General features: G+C 61.0%; 1 protein-coding gene across 7 annotated transcripts; it reads right to left on the minus strand.

Moving 5' to 3' along the window:
- Nucleotides 1–56: 56 nt before the first annotated feature.
- On the minus strand, nucleotides 57–20,870 carry LTBP3 (latent transforming growth factor beta binding protein 3). 7 transcript variants are annotated; one of them, XM_050957629.1, is made up of 28 exons: nucleotides 20,265–20,794; nucleotides 16,251–16,583; nucleotides 15,601–15,836; nucleotides 15,241–15,346; nucleotides 13,157–13,249; nucleotides 12,182–12,304; nucleotides 11,828–11,983; nucleotides 11,315–11,500; nucleotides 10,644–10,660; nucleotides 10,312–10,396; nucleotides 10,051–10,146; nucleotides 9,555–9,680; nucleotides 8,888–9,019; nucleotides 8,484–8,612; nucleotides 7,879–7,998; nucleotides 7,432–7,554; nucleotides 7,107–7,229; nucleotides 6,055–6,174; nucleotides 5,341–5,469; nucleotides 5,073–5,240; nucleotides 4,630–4,713; nucleotides 4,134–4,262; nucleotides 3,571–3,708; nucleotides 2,123–2,263; nucleotides 1,566–1,727; nucleotides 1,157–1,237; nucleotides 779–910; nucleotides 57–485 (listed from the first exon to the last, which is right to left on the minus strand). In XM_050957629.1, the coding sequence occupies exons 1-28, from the start codon at nucleotides 20,521–20,523 to the stop codon at nucleotides 331–333; spliced, it is 3,882 nt and encodes a 1,293-aa protein (XP_050813586.1). In that variant the 5' UTR covers nucleotides 20,524–20,794; the 3' UTR covers nucleotides 57–330. The 7 variants fall into 7 exon arrangements, with proteins under 7 accessions (XP_050813586.1, XP_050813585.1, XP_050813589.1 ...); XM_050957628.1 differs by having other exon boundaries at nucleotides 11,828–11,986; nucleotides 20,265–20,793; XM_050957632.1 differs by lacking the exon at nucleotides 779–910 and having other exon boundaries at nucleotides 11,828–11,986; nucleotides 20,265–20,870.
- Nucleotides 20,871–24,063: the final 3,193 nt, after the last annotated feature.

The raw sequence follows: 24,063 nt of genomic DNA on the forward strand, positions 1-24,063 counted from the left end.
AGTGTGCCCTCCCCCACCCATGCAGACAGCACAGCATACAAACACCTAGTCCAGGATCCACTCCCACAATTTAATTAATTCATTAGCTTCCTTCTCATTATTTACAGGGTTGTTGGCTTTTGTATACCTGGTTCCTACAGAAATGAGTGCAAATAATGCAGCCCTAAAATAATGCTAATAAAAAAATCTTGCAGAGGGAGGAAAACCCAATAAAATGCCCCATTTTTAGCAATTAAAAAATATTACGTTCCCCCTCAAACAGGATGTGAACCCTTAGCGACAGAGTCTCTCTCTTGTGTCAGCTGGCAGTGCCCCCAGTGGGTGACGGGGCTATCGGCGACGCTGGGGGATGCACATGCCCCCATGGTGGCGGGATCGGACAAAGCCTGGCTTGCAGGCACAGCGGTACGAGCCATTGGTATTGATGCAGCGCTCATTCTTGCACAGCAGGCCTCGCTGGTTCAGCTCCCGGCACTCGTCGATGTCTGTGGGTGGGGAGAGGGAGGGAAAGGGTTAATGGAGTGGCTGTGGTCTAGAGCCTGAGTATGGTTCTTCAACCTGCATCCCCCAACAGACCAGGCACAGACAGACAGCTAGCAGCACTGTTTGTGACAGGTGAAGAGGGAAGAGAACCCAGGAGTCCTGGCTCCCAAGCCCACTCCTGCTCTAATCCACTAGACCAGACTCCCGTCCCAGGATAGTACTCAGGAGCCCTGGTGGTGTGGAGAGCACATCTCTTTGCAGTGCATGTAACTCACAGGGGGCTTGGCACTCTTACCCAGGCAGCGGATGCGGGTGGCGTCTAGTTGGAAGCCTGCAGGGCACTCGCAAACTGCACCGTGGTAAGTCCGGACGCAGCGGCCGTTCAGGCAGTGACATTCATCTGAATCCTCCTCTGAGGTATCATCCTCTGAGAAGGGGGTGAGGTACAAAGGTGGGGGGGGGGACACAGATGAGACCACAGGAATGGCAGGGAGCCCATTTCCATGCAGCTGAAACTGTGGGAGGGGGCATGTGATCCCTTGTCTGGTGCAGAGATGCAGCTGACTCTGGGGTGGGGCACAGGGGGCTGTTCATACAGGAACCCTTTGGCCTGCAATGAGATGCAGCAACCTCTGGGATGGGCATGGGGGCTGTATATAGAAGGATCACTAACCTTTGCGAGACTTGCCCAGGAACAAGGGGCTGAGGTCCCAGAAGGAGTTGCTCTCGCTCTGAGATGGCTGACACTGCTGCCCTGCAAGGAACCACAATAACCAGCCTGGGACACATAGCAGTGTATCACATCCCATCAGAGCCAGAGCCCCCTGAGGGGAAAGACCCTGAACCCCACTCCCTGCCCCCCCGAGCCAGCCAGTCCCCTCCACTGTGGGGCCAGACAGGAGCCAGCAACCTCCAGAGGGGAAAGGCCCCACATCCCACTCTCCATCCCCTGAGCCAGCCAGAGCACCCAGAGGGGAAAGGCCCCGGACGCCATTCCTCATCCCCTGAGACAGCCAGTCCCCCCACCCTGGGACCAGACTGAAGGCAACAGCCCCAGAGGGCAGGCTGGTCATGAGTGCTACCTGGACTGCGGGGGGGGCATGCGCGGCACTGGAAGCCCCAGCCTTTGCCGTAGCGGCAGCAGCACTCCTCATAGGTCAGGTGGTAGCCGTTGAGCGGGGAGGCACACATGCTGTCCTCCCCCCGGTGCTGCCAGCAGATGTCGCGCCGATCGGCCGCCCGGTCTGCCAGGGCAGAGAGAAAGTGGGGGAGCCCACAGCACCATCCCAGCCAGCACCCGCAGGAGACACTGCCAGAAGGCTTGGCATGCTGGAGGGGCCCTTGTGCATACCACCACACTCACTGCACACCCAAGCAGGTGCACACTCACACATGGGCACCAGCAACTACAGGGGCACACTCACAATCTTCGTAATCACCATGGTCACAATCAGTGAGGTGCTCACACTTACCCTGCCTCACAATCAGGGACACACAGTCACCCCTGCTCACACTGTGACACACTCACATTCACTCATTCACACTCGCCCCCCTGCTCGCTCAGAGTCAGGTTCACAATCCCAAACACCCCCCCCCCCCCGGGCCTGTGCAGTAGCACTCAGCCCTGCGTACCCCTCACCTGCCTGAATGTCGGGGAGTTGGCATTCCTTGCCACTGGGATCCAGCATCCAGGGCAGGCTGCACTCACAGTAAAATGAGCCCAGCGTGTTGATGCAACGCCCATGCCGGCAGGCTCCAGGGTCCCGGCACTCATCCACATCTGCAGGACCAGGGTACAGTCACAGGGCAGCAGGGGCTTGACAAGGTTGCCATGTTATTGGGGACTAGCAGGAATCGCTATGGCACCACCAGACTAACCAGGGTCGCTATGGCACCAGGGGCCAGCCAGGGTCACCAAGGTAACACTGTACCTGACGAGGTCGCTATGGCATCAAGGGCCAGCCGAGGTCATCACGGAAACGCTGCACCTGATGGGGTTGCCATGGCATCAGGGGCCAGGGGGAATCACCATAGGCGCTAATGCAGAGGTGGGAAAACTACAGCCTGTGGGCTACATCCAGCCCGTGGAACCATCCATCTTCGTCCCCGAGCTCCTGCCCCTGGAGGCTAGCCCCCGGCCCCTCCCCTGCTGTTTCCCCTCTCCCACAGCCTCAGCTTGCTCACTCTGCCATCGGTGCAGTGCTCTGGGTGGCGAGGCTGTGAGCTCCTGGGGCAGCGCAGCTGCAGAGCCTGGCCTGACCCGGTGCTCTGAGCTGCACGGTGGCGACGGCCCAGCTGTAGCGCTGCCAGCCACCAGTGCTCCAGGCAGCACCACAAGGGGGCATGGAGGAGGGGGGGTTGGATAGAGGGCAGGGGAGTTCGGGTTGGTGGTCAGGGGCGGGGGTGTGGATAGGGGTTGGGGTGGTCGGGGGGAACAGTGGGGTTGAATGGGGGTAGTGGTCCCAGGGGAGCAGTCAGGAAGGAGGGAGGCAGTTGGATGGGGCAGCAGGGGGCAGTCAGGGGACAGAGAGAAGGAGTGGTTGGATGGGGCAGGGGTCCCAAGGGGACCATCAGGAATGAGAGGAGGGGTTGGATGGGGCGGCGGGAATCCTGGGGTGGTCAGGGTACAGGGAGCGGGGATGTGTGGATGAGGCAGGAGTCCTGGGGGGCTGTCAGGGAACAAGTGGGTTGGATGGGGCAGGAGTCCGGGGAGGAGGGCAGATAGGAGGTGGGGGCCGGCCCACAACCCCCTCCCCTAACCATCCCTCCATACATCTTATGAAACCCAATGCGGCCCTCAGGCCCAAGTTTGCCCACCCCTGCTCTAATATCACAGGCTCAGTGGGTTGTCATGGCACCAAGGACCCCAAATTGGTCATCATGACACCAAGGGCCAGCAGGGGGCATCTTTGCTCGCAAATCTGCACCCCACCAATGTGCCCCCCACCTGGGGAGGAAGGAAGCTCTGTCCTCAGCATCCCACCTGCAAAGGGGCCAGGAGGAGGTAGGGCTGTGATGGGGCTGCCCACCTGGACAGGGCCAAGGCTCAGACCGAGTGAGCTCATGTCATGTGTGAAGGGGACTCACCGATCTCGCTGGGTGCTAGGCACTTCTTGTGGGTGGGGTCATAGACGGCAGGGGCAGGGCAAGTGCACACATAGGCCCCCCGCGTGTTCTCACACAGCCCGTTCACGCAGTTCGACTCGTCCAGGCACTCATCCACATCTGGGGGCAAAGGGCATGGCTCAGAGCTCAGCCCCTCCTGGCCACCTAGCTGCACCCCAATCACAGTCAGCGACCCCTAGAGGGGAAGGCCTGGGTCCCATTCCCCCACCCCAAGCCAGCCAGTCCCTCTGCCAAGGCCAGATCACAGCAGCGCCCCCTAGAGGAGACTGGTCCATGTCCCATTCCCCACTCACCCCCGAGCCAGCCAGTCCCCCCACCAAGGCCAGATCACAGCAGCGCCCCCTAGAGGTCGGTCGGTCCCATGTCCCATTCCCCACTCACCTCCCTGAGCCAGCCAGACCCCCCCACCAAGGCCAGATCACAGCAGCGCCCCCTAGAAGGGCATCCCTGTCTGCCCCTCCACATCCCCCAGCTCTAGACGAGGGTATCTGCCCACCCGAGCTGATGCCACTCGCCCTCCTCACCCACACACTCGAGCAGGTTGCCATCGTAGTAGAAGCCTTGCTTGCAGTAGCACTCGTAGCCCGGCTGCGTGTTCACGCACTTCCCCTCCTTGCAGATCTCCTCCCTGAACAGGCTGCACTCGTCAATGTCTGCAAGGAGCCCAAGGGTGGGGAAGGGGGGCTGTTTATACAGGGATCCCTCACCCAGGGCTGAGATGCAGCTGCCTCTGGGGTGTGGTGCAGGGGCTGTTTATACAGGGATCCCTCGCCCAGCGCTGAGATACAGCCAACTCTAGGGTGGGGTATGGGGGCTGTTTATACAGGGATCCCTTGGCTGGCACTGAGAGGCAGCTGCCTCTGGGGTGGAGTGTGGGGGGCTGTAATGGGCAGGTAGCAGGGTTGGAATCTCTGTGACTCGTGGGGGGAGGGTGCAGGGGAAGGTGTAACCTTGGCTCCTGATCCCCCAGCTGTCGAGTGCAGGCGCCAAGCAGATCAGGGCGCGGGCCCTGGCACTCACCCCGGTGGGCGGGGATGCCATAGTTCAGGATGTTGTCATCCAGGATGAATCCTTTCCCGTCAGGGCAGAGGGAGTGGAACTCAGCTGCAGGGGAGGGGGGTGACATGCACATTGGGGAAGAGGGATTAATGTCTAGACCAGGTATTCCTTCTCCCTGCCCCATGGATCAGACCTTTGGCCCATCCATCCTGGTATCCCCCCTCCCTGCCCCCACATCAGACCAATGGACCCATCCTGCCCTGTATCCCCCCACTCCCTCCATGGGTAATGCCTTCCTGAATCCCCCCCCCAACACACACAGCTGGATTCTAGTAGTTGCCTTGGGGTCTGGGGGTCGGATGTTCACAGTCACACCATGTCTAGTAGCAGGTAGTTCCACGGTTCACTAGTGGCAGTGGGAATGGGAGAAGGTGGCATGGAGGAGGGGGTAGAGTGTGTCCCACCTGAGTTGGGCACGGGACAGGGGTAGATCTCACAGTGGTCACCCCAGCCAGCCCCCAGTGAGCAGCAGCACTCCTGGCGGGTGATGTTGGTGGCCAGGACGCTGTCACAGAAGACGGTGTCATCGAAGTTCAGGTAACATTCCTTCTTGTGGTCGGGGGGCTCCAGGTCTGGGGGGCAGAGGGTAAATCAATCCCACAGTGCCCCACCCTGCCGCCAGATCAGAGCCAGTGCCCCCCAGAGGGGAAGCCCCCCCCGTCCCACTCTCACCCTCACAGCTATGTTGATCCTCAGATGGGGTGTATCCCTCATCGCACATGCACATGTAGGAGCCGTCCATGTTCTCACATGTCCCGTGGGGCAGGCACAAACTGGGGTCCAGTGCACACTCGTCGATATCTAGCAAGAGACCCGTGGGAGACAGAGGCAGGGGGTGTGCAATGGCACGCTTGCTGCACAACCACACCTGTGCACACTCACAGATACACTCATCCGTGCCACAAACCTGTGCCCCGTGTGTGTCACCCTACAGTACACAAACTCACACTCATGGACACTCACACTCAGCTATACACACATAGGCTTGTACTCATTCCTTTTCCAATGTGCCACGCTCACTAAGGCACACATGCATGGGCCCTTGCACTGCTTTGTGCAGCTTCACACATTCTGTCCCGCACACACACCCTAGTGTTCGCTGTTACTGGTGGCAGGCCCAGTTTGCAGCATATCTGGCTCACACTTGGGCACGAGGCATTCCTGAAGCCTAGTGTTTCAGGTGCCTTCATACCCGGCCATGCCCAGACTTTTCTACCTCCCCCTGTATGCGATGTCCTTGTGTTGCCACACACAGCTGCTCACACTCGGTGCAACACGCTTTCCTGACTGTGTCACACTCCCATGTGTGGAACACCAGACTCCTGGCATGCTGTGCCTGCACACACCTGGATGCTCACACTTGTCTGTGCCACACCCCCACCTCACCTTGGCACTTCCTGCCGTTCACCAGCTTGTACCCGGTGCGGCACAGGCAGCGGTAGGAGCCCACGGAATTGACACACTCGCCATTGATGCAGGCAGCCGGGAAGTCACATTCGTTAATGTCTGCAACATGGAGAGCTGCGGGGTGAGGGGGCCACTCCCAGCCCCCACCCCAAGTGGCCGTCCATCCTGGTCCCCTCACCCAGCATCCCTCAGGACATGGCCATCCAACCTGGCCCCCTCACCCACCCCACCCCTCCGGACATAGCTACCCAGCCTGGCCCCCCTTACCCAGCCCCACCCCAGACGTGGCCACCCAGTCCCCTCACCCAGCCCCTCCCCAACAAGGCCAGCCAGCCCAGCCCCCCCCCCAACCCCCTCGACCCAATCCCCTCACCCAGCACCTCTCACCCAGCCCCCCCTACATGGTCACCCAGCCCGGCCCCATCACCCAGACCCCCTGACATGGCCACACAGCCTAGCCCAGCCCCCTTACCCAGCCCCCTCCAGACATGGCCACCCAGCCCCCTCCCAACCTCCACTTCCAACATGGTTACCCAGCCCAGACCCCCACACATAGCCACCCAGCCTGGCCCTTTCACCCAGCTCCCCTGACATGGCCACCCAGCCTGATTCCCTCACCCAGCTCCCCTGACATGGCTACCCAGCCTGGTCCCCTCATCCAGCCTCCCAACATGGACACCCAGCCCAGGCCCCTCCCCCAAGCCCCCCTCCCCTGCAACATGGCCACCCAGCCTGGCCCCCTCACCCAGCTCCCCTGACATGGCCACCCAGCCCAGGCCCCTCCCCCAAGACCCCCCTCCCCGCAACATGGCCAACAGCCTGATCCTCTCACAGCTCCCATATCCACAAACCCCTCCACCCAGCCCCTTCACACAGCTGCTCTACTCCCACAGGCAGCCCCACTGACCCGCTGACCCCCCCACAGAGCCGCACTGCCCACAGGCAGCTCCCTGGCCCAGATCCCTCACCCTGAGCCCTATATGCCCCCTAACCATCAGCTCAGCCTTCCACCCCATGGCCCAGCCCCTCACCTTCGCAGCGTGGCCTGTCCTTCACTGAGTGGAAGCCGGCTGGACACTGGCACTTAAAGGAGCCCAGGGTGTTGACACAGACCCCGTTGGGGCAAAGCCCCCCATCCTCACACTCATTCACATCTGTAGGGAGAGAGAGTGCGGGGCTGGGAGTCAGAATCCTGGCTTCTGTCCTCTGATCTGGGAGGGCAGAGGGTGCAGTGGTTAGAGCAGGGGGCCCCTGGGAGGAGAGGGGGTGCAGTGGTTAGAGCAGGGGGGCCCTGGGAGGGCAGGGGGTGCAGTGGTTAGAGCAGGGGGGCCCTGGGAGGGCAGGAGGTCTAGTTACCCAAGCAGCTCCGGGCGTTGGGCGCAGGTGCAAATCCCTCCCCACAGGTGCAGCGGAAGGAGCCAGGCACGTTCTCACACCAGCCATGTTTGCACGGGGTCTCCTCGGAGCACTCATCCACATCTGGGAAGACACAGATGCTGAACCCCAACCTTGCACCCCACGCAACTTTTGACCTGCAACCCAGTCCCCTGCAGCCAAGTTTGGTCTGGGCTGAATGTCCCCCGGCCCACTGGGGGCTGCACAGGGCACCTCTCACCATGGGGGCATGACAGTCACACCCCAGATACTGCACCAACCCCAGCACTAGGAGGAGGAGGGTTTACTGAGTTGGAGTCGGGGGCTGGGAGCCAGGACTCTTGATTCTGTCCCCAGCTCTGGGAGTAGGGTGGAACCTACTGGGTTAGAGCGGGGCCAGGACTCCTGGGTTCTGTGGCCAGCGCTTACCATAGCAAATCCCATGCTGGCCCCGGAAGCCCGGAGGGCAGGGGCTGCATTTGTAGGTGCCTGGCCGGTTCTCACACTTCCCGTCGGGGCAGGTGCCTGTGTCTAGGCACTCATCAATGTCTGTGGGGAGAGAAAAGGTGAAGGGTGAGAGGCCTTTGGGGGAGCCCCACAAAGGGCAGAGCACAGGGCAGGGCCCTTGAGGACTCAGCGAGCCCTCTGGCAAGCAGGGAGTTGGTTTGTTATTGTAGAGTCTCTGACAACTCTACTTGACAGGTTGTTGTGAGAAGGGTTGCTCAGGAGCGCTGTCTTCTTGTTCTGAGGTCTCGTGCAAGCTCTGGGCCTACACATTGGTTTGCTATTGTAGAGTTTCTCGGGGCACTGGTTTGTTATCGTAGGGTCTCTCTCAGTAACTCTGGGGCTGTGTGCACCTGTTTGTTCTTGTTGAGTCTTTGGAAATTTCTGGCTTTCACTACTGCTCAGGCTGCACACATCCACTTGTTATGATAGGATCTCTCAGGGCCGCTGGTTTGTTATTGTAGGGTCTCTGTCTCCCAGGCTGTTGGGGCTCTCTCCTCCCTCTCCAGCCCAGCCCAGCCAGCCCTTACCTTCGCAGAGGGGCTGGCGGGAAGGTTTGAGACGGTAGCCGGGGTGGCATTCACACTTGTAGTGCCCAGGGTAGTTGACACAGGCTCCCCCGTCCCCACAGATGTGGGGCTTGGAGCATTCATCGATGTCTGTCGGAGAGGTGGGTGTGAACAGGGTAGAGGAAGGGGGACAGGACTTTACTGATCACCCCTTCCCCCACCCTCAACTCCCTATCCATCCCACATGCCTACTTCCCATCCCCCATGCCTACTTCCCCCAGCCCCCCTTCCCATCCTCCAGCTCCCCTTTCCCCCAGCCCATCCCTCCACCCCTTTCCAATCCCCCAGAGCCCCCCTTCCTCCATGCCCCGTTTCCCCCAGCTCCCAGCAGCCCACCCCCCAGCCCCTGCCTCTGGGGTGCTCACCCACGCAGGAGCGCACGCCCTTGTGCACCTTCAGCTGGTACCCCCGGTTGCAGTGGCAGTTGTAGGAGCCGCCCGTGTTCATGCAGACGCCCTTGCCGATGCCACACGGCTCCGCCTCACACTCGTTCACGTCTGTGGCAGGCGGGGGGCGGGAGGGAGAAAGAAATGACTGACCCCTGCCATGCCGGGACGCCGGCCTGTCACAGCCCTGGCCACATGCGTATTTCAGGGGCCGGGGTCACAGGCTTGCATGTGTAGTTGTGCATGTGTTGCAGGCCTAACCACCAGGCTCAGTGTGCACAAGCACAGTGGGTGTCTCAGACTTCCACAGGCCGACTTGCGGGTGTGTCACACACCTGTTGTGCAGCTGTGCGGTCGTGTCACACACCTGTTGTGCAGCTGTGGGGGCATGTCGCACGCCTGTTGTGCAGACACACGAGTGTCGCACCCTTGTATACAGGCTAGTGGGGGGGTATCACAGACCTGTATATGTAGGCATACCCGGGGGTCACGGCATCATATCGATGCTTGTGATCCTCCAGGGCGCTGACACCTCTGTGAATGCAACGGGGTGGGCGTGACGTGCCCCCCACACCTCCAGCCATGCACATGCCTGGCCCTGTGCATGTGTCACACGTCCACAAAGGAGGGCAAGGCAGCATGTTACCTGTGCAGAACCTGCGCTGGGCATGCCAGCGGTAGCCCGGGTAGCAGATGCAGGTGTAGCCGGACAAATTCATGACACACTCTCCATGGCCACAGATATTGCGGTTCAGCTTGCACTCATCCGTCTCTGCAGGGACAGACAGACGCAGGCCGCGGGGGGATCAAGACGAATGGCTCAGACATAGCAGCCAGGAGATCTTTTTCTCATAGATCCCCAGAAGAGCCAGGAGTTCCCACCCCTACGGCGGCTGCGATAGCAGCTTGCAGGGACCACACTGCATCGGACCTGGGTGCTCAGGAGACATCATCAGCCTGGAAAGGACTTGGGGGACCCCCAGAGAACGTGCACATCGCTGGGGAACATTTGGGGTTCACCCCCGATAATTAAGGGAAGGCCCAGCAGAGAAGTTTGGTCCATGAATGTAAAATTTCTCCCAAAGGGGAGAGGGGGGAGGTTGCTGGCATGCAGCCCCCCACCCCTGCCATGAGGCTCTCACCTGTCACTTGCGTGGGTGCGATCTCCACGGCGCTACGCGTGTATTGATCCGGCAGCACCTCCTGCACCATGGCAGTCGTGGGACGGGCCACCACCTCTGTGACCCAATGGAGACAGAACAGGGTTAGCAGTGCTGCGAGCTTCCCCGCAGCAGTGGCCAGCCGGGGGCTCCAGCGCTGCGAGCTTCCCCGCAGCAGTGGCCAGCCGGGGGCTCCAGCGCTGCGAGCTTCCCCGCAGCAGTGGCCTTTCTTCCATCACTCACCAGGGTAGCGGGCGCCCAAGGTGGCTGCACTGGCATAGAACTGGTCCACTGACTGCTCCTCTGAGTTGGTCCGATATGCCGGCAGCTGAAGGGGGAGTAGTTAAACAGTGGGGGCACCTGCTCCTCTCCACTACCCAGCTGGGTGCCCTATTCCTCCCTCCGCTTCGCTTCATTCCTCCCCCTCTCTCGTTCTTTCATTCATTCCTCTCCTCCCACCTTCTCGCCCACCACCCTCCAGCACCTCATTTCCCACTCCCTCCATCCTCCCCTCACACCCACATCACCCTTCTGCTCATCTGCTGCTCCTCTGCTGCTCTGGAGGCCCTACTCACCATGGCCGTGGTGACAGCTGCAAGAGACAAACACAGGGCCAGGGGTCAGATCCTGCCATGCTAGGCTGAGAATGTGGGGTTCACCTCCTGAGAGCAGGGGGGTTTGTCTGAGAGCAGGGTCTCCTAGCTCTGGGATTCTAGGGGTCTTAGATAACAGGGTGTACCCCTGAAAAATGGGGTTTGCCCTTAGAGAATTTGGGGTAACAGCTCTGACAACATGGGCTTTGCCCCCTGACATTTGGGGGTTTGCCAAAAAAGAAGGGAGTAACAGCTCTGAGAAAGTGGGGTTCACCCTTAGTGAATTTGGGGTGCTCCAGAGAACATGGAGTTCACCATGGGAGAATGTGGGGGACACCTCTGTGAGAACATGGGGTTCACTGTTGGGTAATGTGGGCTTGTCCCTCGGATAACGTAGGGACCTCCAAATTATTTGTCTGTGAACCCCACATTCTCAGAGAGGGTTCACAATGGGAGAATTTGGGGTACAGCCCCTGGGAATACTGGGGCTCATCATGGGTCAGCGTGGGGTACAGCCTGTGAGAATACTGGGGTTCACCACAGGGAAATGTGGGGTACAATCCCTGCTATTACTGGGGTTCACTAGGTCATGGTGAGCAGAGTGCCAGTGGCACCTCCCTGCCCAGTCCAGCCTCCTCCCTGGAGTCTCTGACCTTCGGACTCCTGAGAGTCCCCCTCCAGGGGCGGCAGGCTGGGCAGCTCGTGCTGTTGCTGCAGGTCCGTGGTGCCGTCGGGGTGGATGTGCAGGGTGAAGTCACTCTCCCCCTGGATGGTCAGGGTCTGGTGGGATGTCAGGATGTGGTAGCCCTTCCCTGCTGGGCAAATCTCCTTGAAGGCAGCTGCCAGATGGAAGAGGAAACAGGTTAACACTGGTGCTGCAAGCTTCCTTGTGGCAGTGCCCCCCGGTGGTGACTCCAGCACTGCGAGCTTCCCTGTGGCAGTGCCCCCAGCCAGGGACTCCAGCGCTGCGAGCTTCCCTGTGGCAGTGCCCCCAGCCAGGGACTCCAGCGCTGCGAGCTTCCCTGTGGCAGTGCCCCCAGCCAGGGACTCCAGCGCTGCGAGCTTCCCTGTGGCAGTGCCCCCAGCCAGGGACTCCAGCGCTGTGAGCTTCCCACCAGCAGTGCTGTGGCAGATACTCCATTCCCGCCCAGTTTGCGGTTCCTTACCTGCGCCATCAGCTGGGCAGCGCTCGCAGCGGGATCCCCAGGCCTTGCCAACGCTGCAACAGCACATCTGGCGGGTCAGCTTAGTGGGCAGTGGGTGCTGACACTGGAGCTCCGAGCTCACCAGCCGAAAACACAGGCTCTTCTCCCCTGACTTCTCTGCTGCAACCCCGGGAGAGACGGGGTCAGTGCTGCTCCAAGCCCTCCCCTCATCCCCCTACCCCCAGCAGGGCACCCCAGAGAGACACTGAGCCCCCATCATCCCCCCAGGAGATAGGGTCAATGCAGCTCCAAGCCCCCTGCCCAACCCTCCCAGTTCCCCTGACCCCCCAGCCTACCCCCAGTCCCCCTACATACGGACACACTGGCTGCGGGATGGGCCCAGCATGTGGCCAGGTTTGCATGCGCAGCGAAAGCTGCCCTGGGTGTTGAGACACTCGCCATTCTGGCACACGCCCTGCATGGCACACTCGTTAATGTCTGCACGGAGAGAGAGAGGGGTCAGCAACACAATGACACACAACACAACAACACAATGCACACACAACACAAGACATATACATCCCACAGGGCACACTTGTTAATGTCTTCACAGGGAGAGAGAGGGTCAGCAACACTAGGACACACAACACAACACACATACCCCACAGGGCACACTCGTTAATGTCAGACCTCAGAGTTATATTTCATATTTCTAGTTTCAGATACAAGAGTGATACTAGCAGTAAATATGCCCAATGGCCTATGATGGGATGTTAGATGGTGTGGGATCTGAGTTACTACAGAGAATTCTTTCCTAGGTGTCTGGCTGGTGAGTCTTGCCCACATACTCAGGGTTTAGCTGATTGCAATATTTGGAGTCGGGAAGGAATTTTCCTCCAGGGCAGATTGGCAGAAGCCCTGGGGGTTTTTAACCTTCCTCTGCAGTGTGGGGCACGGGTCACTTGCTGGAGGATTCTCTGCGCCTTTAAGTCTTTAAACCATGATTTGAGGACTTCAGTGGCTCAGACACAGATTTGATACAGGAGTGGGTGGGTGAGATTCTGTGGCCTGCGTTGTGCAGGAGGTCAGACTAGGTGATCATAATGGTCCCTTCTGACCTTAAAGTCTATGATTCTATGTCTGCACAGGGAGAAAGAGGGGTCAGTAACACAAGAGCATGCAACATAACAACACAATGCACGCTCCTCACAGAGCACACTCATTAAAGTGTGTTTGGGGAGAGATGGGTCAACAGCACAGCACAGCCCCACACGACACTTTCCCACAGACACAACACACACACAGAAGCAGGTCTTCAGTCCCCACACCCAGAGAGCGCCCGCCGGGTACCCTGGCAGTGGGTGCTGTTCAGTCTCTTGTATCCCTGTGGGCAATCACCGCCATGCTCCCCTCGGATCGGGCCTGTCTTCTGCACCCCTGAGTCTGCAACACACAACAAACCCCCAAGGGGGAATCAGTGGGAGCGAGGACACAGCATGGTGTACAGGTGAGGGCAGGACTCTCTGGGTCTAGCCCCGGCTCTAGGAAGGGAGCGCGGCCTAGTGAGTTAGACCAGAGAGAGACTGGCACTCAGGACTCCTGGGTTCTATTCCAGCTCTGCCACTGACCTCAGGCAAGTCCCATTCCCACTCGGTGCCATTCCTTCCCCTCTTATTCATTTGTCTAGACATTGAGCCTGACAGGGCAGACACTGTCTCTTGTATCTGTGCAGAGCCTGGGGCAGGGCCCTGATCTCAGGCAGGGGGGAGGGGGCTAGAGACTGCACGGCACCTGGCGAGACACGACCCAATCGCCAGCTGGGGGCGGGGGGGCTAGCTATGGGGGTCTGCATCACTATTGCAATAGTAGAGACACAGACACCGCCCAGCATGGGTGCCAGACGCTTGCACAGACGGCGGTTTGGACGCACTGCCTCTTGGCCCAGGGTCTCTGGCTCCTCGCCCCCCGCAGCAGCAGCCTCACTGGAGGTGGTGCTGGGGGAAGCAGTGATCAGCTAGCCAGCACTGCGCTGGTCTCACTACCACAGCCAGGCCAGCAGGCGCAGGGGGCGGGGACATGGGATGATGTTCATTCCAGCAGGCATGTGTGCAGCCAGGCTGCTCCTGATCTGTCCAAGCTGGGGAACGTTGTGGGGGGGGAAAGATGGAAAGAAAGACTGAGAAGAAAGAGAAAGAGGTGCTGGGGGACGCTGGGGATGAGGGGAGTTGTCCCAGTGAGATTCAAATGGCAACAGAATCCAAGGGATCATGGGAATTTATTAACCTGAGGGACTCACCACCACTGGCCTGTGCAGAGGGCAGGGCTGGGAAAAGGGTGACGCATTGTCACAACTCACGCAGGCAGCAGAGACAGAGGGAACAGGGACAGCCCCCCACCCCTGAGTCACAGCTGGCTACTGACTGACGGGTAAGGAGAAACAGCCCCCAGGGGAAAGTTAGCTCAGAATGGCTGGCTGAGAACTCCCCCTGTGCTCTTGCCTCACTCCCCATACTGCCCCCTGCTGGGAGAGGCCAGGGCTGGAGTAGCCAGGAGCTCCCCCGCAGCCAGCTCCTGCCTTACTCCCTGCAGTGCCCCCTGCTGGCAGAGGCCGGGGTGGCAGCACCCGTGCACTCCCTCAGGTAACAAACGGTTCCATTCTCCTACCCCACATGCTCCTCTCACCCCCAGGGGGCAGGCAGCACTTCCCAAGGGGAGGGGTGGGTGGCGGCTGCAGACAGGAAGAGCCGAAGCGTAATGAAAGGGAGCGGGGGGGCCTGCCCAGCCTGAGAACAGGCAGCCAGGCCATGAAGCACATTCTTGGCTACCTCTAACACAAACACCCTGCGGCTCACAGATCCCTGGGAGCTGGAAAACCCATTGAGTGGGAGCGCCAGGAAGGGGGGTAGGTGCGGGGGGAGGGGGGAGAATGGAGGGTTGGAACCTGTCACCTGATCCATCCCCTCCCTATCTTAGCCAGCTGGGCATAGGGCACTGTGCCCCACATCTGCTGCCATGGTGCCCTGGAAGCTCTGGGAGGGACTGGTGGGCACTGCCCAGCCAGCTCCCAAAGCGAGATGCTGGAATGTGGCAGCCCAGCTGGCCACAGCCTGGCTATGTAAGGCCCCATCCAGGCTTCCCGTAAACCCTGTGCCAGGCTGGGAGAGGTCGGCGCCAGGCCAGGGGGAGAAGTGGGAGCACCAGCCAAACACCAGCCCTCACAGACCCTCAGTGGGTCCATCCTGGCTCCCCCGCAATGGGCAGCCCCTCTTGGCTAGCAGAAGGGCTGCAGGGTCACTGGCTGGGGGAGCTCCTGGCTTCTCCAGCCTGGCCTCTCCCAGCAGGGGGAACTGGGGGCGGGGACAGGAGCACTAGCAGAGGGTGGGCCAGGAGGCTTGTGAGGCTGTATGGAGAAGGGGACCTCAGGCATTACTTACACTGCAGGTGGGGGCATTTGTGGCACTTGTTCTGCCCCCAGGAGGTGCCAATGCTCCCGCAGCAATCCTCCTGCTTGGTCAGGCCTGGCAGGGGGTTGCTCCCACACTGAGAAACGGTGCCCCCCATCGCCGGAGAGAGAAACGACAGGCAAGTGAGACCACGACCGCCACCTTCCCCTGCAGCACAGCACTCCCTGCTGACCCCTCCCTGCTCCTTGCAGCACAGCGCCCCCTGCTGACCCCTCCCTGCAGCACAGCAACCCTACTGACCCCTCCCCGCTCCCTGTTACCACAGCACCCCCTGCTGACTCCTGCCCCCCACCCTTCAGCACAGCGCCTCCTGGGGAGCAGGCAACTCACAGATTGCTTGGGCAGGGTCTCCTGGAAGCAGCGTCCCAGGGGTTTGTGCGTGTGGGGCCGGGCATGGGGTGTGGGGGGTTTCTGGCCCATGGAGCTCTGGGCCGGGTGCTGGATGAGGTGGTGTTGGGCGCCCGGCCCGGTGCCCTCGGTGCTGATGCTGTCGATGCGGTGGACCTGCACGGAGGCATCGGGCGGGTGGTGGACGCGCACATTCAGCAGAGGGGGGTGGACCTGTACTGGAGTGGGGCCCGAGTGGGTGTCAGCACATGGACCCTCCCCTGACACTGACCCCCACCTCCCCGGGCAACAACACCTGGCACTTCTCATAAATGAGATCTGCCCCCCGCCATTAACCCTCTGCCCCATCACCCCTCTGCCCAATCATTCACCCCCAACAACCCCTGTCCGCCATCACCCCCACCCACTCACTCATCTCTTGCCCCCATCACCCCATCACTCCCCTGCCCAATCATTCACCCTCAATAACTCCTGTCCCCCATCACCCTCCCCCAGTCACCCCTCCCCTGCCCCATCACCCCCTCACTCCAAGTTACCCTGTCACCCCATTTGCCCTATCACTCCCTCCCTTGCCCTCCATCCCCATCACACTCCCCAGCCACACCCCCACATCCTCTCCTAGCAGCAGTTACCTTCGGATGAGTGGTGCCCAGGCCCCAGGGGCACCATGAAGGTGGAGTGGCTGACAGTGGCTTTGGGGCTGTGGCCGGCGGGTGGCTCCCCGGCACCATGCGCATCGGAGATCACCTGCACGGCGTAGATGGCGTGTTTGCTGGAGCCCGTCTCACCAGCCGGGCCCTCGAGGGGCCCCAGCGCTGCCGGCTGCAGCAGCTGCTGCCCGCCCTGGGCCTGGGCCTGACGGCTCGCCGGCACCTGGCAGAAGCGCCCCGTAAACTCGGGGGGGCAGAGGCAGTGGTTACGGGATGTGCACTGCCCGCCATTCATACAAGGCAGCGGGCACACCACTGGGGGGAGAGAGAGGGAGATTAGACCAGGGACCCCCACGCTGCCCCCACTGCCGCACCGCCTGTGTCCACCCTGCAGCTGCCTGGCCCCACCCACCCTCAGCCACTCCCTGCCCACACCCCATCCATCCCCTGCTCCCACCCATCCCTTGCTCCCTACCCCAACCCCATCCACCTCCTGCTCCCTACCCACCCACCCCCTGCTCCCTGCCCCCACCCTGCCCCATCCAACCCCTGCTCCAGGGCACACAGGGGGGAACCGGCGGGCAAGCCAGGGCACATGCAGGGGGGAGCCTGTGGGCAATCCAGGGCAGATGCGATGGGTGAGCTGGCAGGCATGCCAGGGCACACATGGGGTTGAGCTGGCAGGCAAGCCAGGGCACACATGGGGTTGAGCTGGCAGGCAAGCCAGGGCACACATGGTGGGGGCAGCCGGCAGGCAAGACAGGGCACACACAAGGTGAGGAGGAAGCTGGCCAGAGCACAAGAGGCAAGAACTCTTCCCTGTGTGAGTCTGTGATCTCACCCAGGCCTCCAGGGACTAATGTAACACCAATGTGTTAACATCCCTGTTAGTATTGGGGCAGCACCTGGAGGCCCTCGACCAAGATCAGGGCCCAGTGCGCTGTGCGCTGTACGTACACACACACAAGATCAGGGCCCAGTGCGCTGTACGTACACACACACACACACACACACACGAGATCAGGGCCCAGTGTGCTGGGTGCTGTATACAAACACACACACACACACCTGAGATCAGGGCCCGGTGTGCTGGGCGCTGTACACACATACAGACACAAAAAAGATCAGGAACCATTGTGCCAGACACTGCACAGACCCATGGTGAGAGACAGGCCTTACAGTCTAAATAGACACAGGATGTGGGGGGACACAGACCTGGAGGGGGGAGGGGCTCACCCAAGGTCACACAGGGTGTCTGTGGCAGAGGCAGGAAAAGAAGCCAGGTCTCCTGGCCCCAGGGCCTTAACCACAAGCCCTTCCTTCCCCACATCCTTCCCCCAAACCCACACAGGGTGAAATACCCAGCTGAGGCTATCCAGGCGGGAAGTGACATCCCTCAGGTCACAGAGTGAATCAGAGCTGGGGACAGAGCTCCGGTGCCCTTATGCCCAACCCCCTGCTCTAGCCACTAGACCCCACTCTCCTCCCAGAGCCAGCAGTCCCAGCAAACACCACCATCCCTGCTCTGACTCCCAGGCTGAGGCTGGCGTTCCAGCTGTTTTGGTTTATTTCCCTGGGTGGGGAGTTGGCCGGGGCAGCTGAACTGCCGTGGCTCAGGGGAGGAAGTGGTGCTTATATACCCGGTTCCCAGGCCCAGCCAGCTGCCCTGCCTCAAGCCCGGGTGACTCAGTGTTGGAGCAGGGATTATCCAAACACTCAGGACAATAACAAAAGGACAGCGAATGGCTCCGGCGGCAGTCCCATCATCGGAAACGCCGACACACAGCGCACTGAAGGCTAGAGATGTGGCCACCTCTGAGGTGGGGCGTGAAGGGCTGTTGATCAGCCGCACACCACGGTAGGACAGGAAGTGAAGGAGAATCATGGTGTCCAGTTGAAAAAGTGCACTGGGGTGGGAGAGGGATTTCAGGGACAGAGAAAGTTGTGGGTCGGGACTGAGGGATTGTGTGGCAGAGCTCAGGGCTGGGATGACAGGGGGCTGCGAGTCGGCACTGGTGGGCGAAGGGGGGTCACCTGGCGTCTGCTTCAGCCCCCTCACTTCCAGCAGTGACTCAATTTCATTCCCTCCTAAGTGCAAAGTCAATAAAGGCCGTGGTTTCTGGAGCCTGAGGCATTTTTAGTCTTTTTGTGTCACTGAGACAAAACTGAGGGGGGAGGGGGGAAAGAGGGCACATGCTGGGATGCGATTGAGTGAGTGGGGCAGGGGAAGCTGGAGGGAGCAGGGTGTGTGTGGCTGGATGGAGCACAGTGGGAGGGGGGCTGGATGGAGGATGGGGTGAGGTGCATGGATGGAGTGCGGGGTGCATGGGGGTGAATGAGAGCAGGCAGGGAAGGGAGGGGTGTTGGGGGAAGGATGGAGTACGGCGGGGATGAGTGTGCAGCGGAGGGACGTGGGGTGGGCCAGCTGGGAGGCAGTGGGAGGGTCTCCCCAGGGGTCTGTGACTGGGTGACTGGAGGCGTTGAGGTCTGGGTCAGACTCACAGTGAGGAGGTAGAACTGGTTTAGCAAGGATCAAAGAGTCCCCCCCAAAAAAAATCCTCTCCTCCCCTAAACCCTCCATCCCTCCCACTCCCCGACCCAAGGCTGGGTCAGGTGCTGGGCCCGCACTAGGCCAGGAGGGGATTTTCTGGGCTGAATCCAGCCCAGCTCTGGATTCAGTTAGCCTCAGAGGTCATTCCACCCCCAACACCAGCTGTCCCCCAGCAGGAGAATGAAGGGGCACCAGGGATCTTTCCTCCAGCTGGGGGGGTGGTGGGCTGGCATGGTGCCTGGCAGGAGGGGCACCAGCATCAGCTGAGGAATGTTACAAACCAGGGAATTCGCAGCCAGAGCTGGCCCTGGCTGCTGTGAGTGCAAAGGAGTGTGCATGTGAGAGCACATGTCCGAGTGTGTGCCAGTGGGGGTGTGTGTGAGAGTGTGTGGGGGAACCTGCATGAGCGTGCATGGGCAAGCGAGATTGCACACACGTGCGTGTTAGATTGTGTGAATGGGTGTATGCATGTGCATTTAATTGTGTTTGTATGTGCACATACATGCATTGGACTGGGTGTGTTAGCTTGTGCATATAGTAGATTGTGTGGCGTGTGCATGAGATTGCATATGTGCAAGTGTTAGACTGGATGTGTGTGTGTGTTAGATTCCTTGCCTGTGTGTGCGTTGGATTCCATGTGTGTGCGTGTGACGCATGTGTGTGTTAGACTGGAGGCCGGTTGCCGGAGGTGCAGGCGTCGGACGGGCCCCAGGGGACGGAGCTGGGACGGGGCCATTCGCTGAGGCGAGATTTTCCTCCAGCTCTGAACTGCTGCTGGAAGAACTGCCAGGGGAGAGGGGAGAGTGCACGCACGGCTAAGTGAATGCCAAGCGTGCAAGCCTCTGAGTGCCAGTTAGTGCACTGGCAAGTGCCCACGGGAGGAAATGCGCCTACTTGAGCATGATGGTGGCACAACATGCGAGATTTGTGAGTGTGCAAACGTGTGCGCAGACAAGGGGCCTGGCCATGCACCGTGTGTGGGTGAGGGACTGGGGGCCTCTAATGGTGTCAGCATGTCTGGGTCACACGCATGTGAAAAGAAGCGTGTGACAGGTGGAACAGAGCCGTGTGAGCAGCTCCATGTCCAAACTGCCCCAGGGTGAGTGTGCAAAAGCCTGCGTGCAACTGATGCTGGTGAGACAGGTGTGAGCCACACAGGTGAGTGCAGCCACACAAGCAGAGCCTACATGCTGACGCAGAGCGGAAATCAGGGAGATGTGTTCCAATAGCCCCTCATCCCCCGTGCCCCTGATCTTCCCCCCAGTACCTCCCTCCGCCCTAAAGGGGCTCTCCAGTGCGCCTCCTCCCCCAGACAGCTCCCCCATCCCCAGTGCAGCTCAACCCCCTCCGTGGACAACCAAAGCCCCCAATGCCCCTTTTCACATAACTGCCAACCCCTCCTGTCCCTCCTCCATGCCCCGGCCTGTGCCCCGTGCAGTGCTCACCCACGCGGAAGCCTGAGCCCGTCAGGGTGTCAGCCGAGTGCCCGTTCTCGCCGATCAGGGTCATGTTGCTGCCCTGCTTGCAGGTGTCCCGGCACTGGCCCTTGAGGCAGGTCCGCTTGCAGACCAGCGGGGCGAAGACCACCTTGAAGCGCTCCCGCGCTACGGCCGCCCGCTCCGAGGCCGCGGGCGCTGCAGGCCATACCCCGGGGGCACAGAGCCAGGGCAAGAGGAGCACCCAGACTGCCAGCCCCCAGCGCATCTTTACATCGTCCCCCAGTCCCGCCCTAGCACCAGCCGCCTGGCAGGCGGTCAGAGCGGGCGAGGGAGCCCCTGCAGCCAAGAGCCAGCAGGAGACAGCTCAGCCGCCCAGGGACCGCCTCCACACTCCTTCCTCCCCTTGCCGCTGGCCCGGGCACAGGGAAACAAAGAGGGCGAGGATGGAGGGAACGGGGAAAGGATCGGCGAGGAAGGAAAGAACGAAACCTTCGCTCCCCTCTCCGAGCCCCCTTGGCCACCCCGCCCTCTCTCCAGTGCCTTTTCTCCTTCCTTCGCCGCCCCGCCCCGCCCCCGACAGACAGCGAGGGCAGGAAAGACGGACAGACACGCTCTGCCCCGCTCCGGAGGCCCCCCCCCGCCGGCGCCACCCCCGCCTCCGGCCGGCGCCTGGGCTCCCCGCGCCGCTGCGGACGAAGCGAAGAAGGGAGAAGGGGAGAGGCGCAGGGCCGGGATGGCGGAGCGAGACGGGGCGGCTGGCCGGCCGGCTGTTTGTGCCGCGCTCAGCCAATCCCCGGCCGGGGGCAGGAATCTGGGCCGGGGGCCAGGAGCCAGGGCTGGCTCCTGGCAGCAGGGCGGCTCCGAGGGGCTGCCCCCCCCCCCCCCTCCGAGCCCTGCCCAGGACACGGCCACAAGGGGGCGGGATGGACGGAGGGGGGCAGCACTCCAATCGGAGGGTCATGGGCTGGGGCGGGATAGATAAGGTGCATAGGGAGAGATAGATAGGGTGCAGGGCAGATTAACTTTTTGTGGGCCCAGCACCCAACATAGTTGCGGGGGGGTAAGCTGCAGGGGCGGGCTGGGGGCAATGAGGCACAGCACGGTGGGGGCAGCACAGCAGGAGGGCTCTGATTACAAACCTGCAGCTGCCAGACGCACACTGGCCTGCTCAGCCCTGTGCTGCCAGCATGGCCCTTCCCCTTGAGGGTGGGCCTGCACCACAGCACCCCGCTGCACAGCGCCCCCCTCCTCCAGAGACCTCCACCACAGATCTCTATGCTCAGCTCCCACCCCTCCCAGAGACCTCCCTTGCTGGCCTCCCACCAGAACTGCACAGCACCCTGCACACCACGTCGCTCACCCAGCACCCTCTGCCCATCAACCTCCCCACTGCCCAGCACCTTCCTCACAGTCCCACCCTCACAGCTGCACAGCACCCCATGTTCCTGAGGGGATTCTGCACCAAACATTTAAAAATTCTGTGCACAATATTTTAAAATTCTGCAAATTTTATTTGTCATTAAATAAATGTGGAGGCTCCAACATGGCAGTGAGGAGCACAGGCCACTGGTTGCATGGAGGTGGGAGGTTCCCCTGCAGCCTCCCCCAACCCCACCCTGGGACAGGGACTTGGCAGTGAGGCTGCACCCAACCCTGACAGTGCAAGGGCCAGGCCTGCCCCAGAAACACCCTGGGGCTCTGCCCCCCTGTGCCAGGCGCACCAGGTGTGGGTGAGTAGGCTCGGCCCAGCAGCAGGATCCAAGTGCAGAGGGACCTAGTGTGGGGAGATCCACGTGGGGGTAAGAGTTCTCTGTGGGGCAGTCTGGGTGCGGGCAGCTCAGTGGAAGATCTGGATGCACAGAAGCTCAATGGAGGCTTCCAGGTGCAAGGGCAATGGGACTCTGCGGGGGATCCAGGTGAAGGTGTTTGGGGCTCAGCGGGAGGGGTGTCTAGGTGCAGGGGATCTGTGGGATTCATTTGGGTGAGGGTGCAGGTGGTTGGGGCTCAGTGGGGAGGGTGTCTGGGGGGCTCAGTGGGGTGGTACGGATGCAGGGGAGGTGGGGCTTATCAGGGTGAGGGTTCGATGGGCCTGCTTAACAGGGGACCCCCAGCTTCCGCCAAGGGGATGCCGTATGCTGGGCTCCAGCTTCCCCCACTTCCACGATCCCCTTCTCTTGCCCATCCCATGCCCCTTCCCCACTGCTCCATCTCCTCCTCATCCCACCCCCTTCCTTCTCCCCTGCCTCTTCCCCCTGCCCCTGCTTCCTCTTTTTCTTCCCCATCCCATGCCCCTTTCGCACTGCCCCATTTCCTCCCCACCACATTCCCTTAATCCCTACTGCCTCTTTCCCCCAGCCCCCGCTTCCCCTGCCCCCTTCTCTTCCCTATCTCATGCCCCTTCCCCACCGCTCCATCTCCTCGCCAGGCTTGTGAGGGCAGAGGAGAACCACCCTCCAGCACGAGCCGGCGAAGCAGGCTGGGACCAGGTCGCTCCAGTTCCTGCCGCCCAGTGATTGCAGGGCAGGCCTGACCCCGCACTCATGGGGTGGCGGGAAGTGGAGCGACCCGGCCTCAGACCACCTCGCTTTGGTCCCTTGGCTCCCAGCCTTGGGACTTGGGGGGCAGGAGGTACCGCCCCCAGCAGTCATCGGCAGGACAGCTGGGAGCTGGTGGAGCAAAGCAGGCTGGGGCCGGGTTGCTCCACTTCCCTCCACCCGGTGAGTGCAGGGCGGTCCGGCCCCTGCTGCAGTTCCCCAGGACGCGTAGTTCAGGGGACAGGATTTGGGGGGGAAAAGGGTGGAGTTTAGGGGGAGTGGGGGCAGGGCTGGGGCAGAGCAGGGGTGGAAGAGGCGGAGCAGGGGTGTGGCAGCTGGCCGGGATAGTGGGCTGGCTGGGGCCCCTTCTGACTCTGGGCCCGGCACCATGGTAAACCTGGTACTGAGGGGGTATACGGGGATAGATAGATAGAGTGAGTGTATCAGGATAGATCGGAGTGGGCAAACTTTTTGGCCTGAGGGCCACATCAGGGAATAGAAATTGTATGGCGGGCCATGAATGCTCATAAAGTTGGGGGGGGGAGGCTCTGGCTGGGGGATCAGGCTCTGGGGTGGGGATGGGGATGAGGAGTTTGGGGTGTAGGAGGGTGCTCTGGGCTGGGTTCAGAGGGCGGGAGGGGAAACAGAGCTGGGCCAGGAGGTTGGGGTGTGGGAAGGGGTGCAGACTCCAGGGTGGGGCTGGGGATGAGAGATTTGGGGTGCAGAAGGATGCTCCAGGCTGGAATCGAGGGGTTTGGTGAGCGGGAGGAGGATCAGGGCTGGGGCAGGGGGTTGGGGCATGGAGAGAAGCTCAGGGATGCACGCTCTGAGTGGCACTTACCTCAAGAGGCTCCCAGAAGCAGTGGTGTGGCCCCCAACCCTGCACCTCGGCTGGAGAGCCGGAGCAGGGCCATGCTACATGGTGGGGCCCCCGACCCAGCACCCCTGCTGGAGTGCCAGAGCGGAGCAAGCCCCAGACCCCATTCCCCAGCGGGAGCTCACAGGCTGGCTTAAAACAGCTAACAGGACATTAGTTTGCCCACCCCTGAGATAGATAGATAGAGGGGATGTTTGGAGATAGATAGATAGAGGGGCTGTTTGGAGATAGATAGATAGATAAGATAGATAGGACGGACTGGAAGGGACCTCAAGAGGTCATCTAGTCCAGTCCCCTGCACTCATGGCAGGACTAAATATTATCTAGACCATTCCTGACAGGTGTTTCCACAACCTCCCTAGGCAATTTATTCCAGTGCTTAACCACCCTGACA

This window comes from Gopherus flavomarginatus, chromosome 6, assembly GCF_025201925.1.
Source record: "Gopherus flavomarginatus isolate rGopFla2 chromosome 6, rGopFla2.mat.asm, whole genome shotgun sequence".
NCBI classification, from domain to species: Eukaryota; Metazoa; Chordata; order Testudines; family Testudinidae; genus Gopherus; species Gopherus flavomarginatus.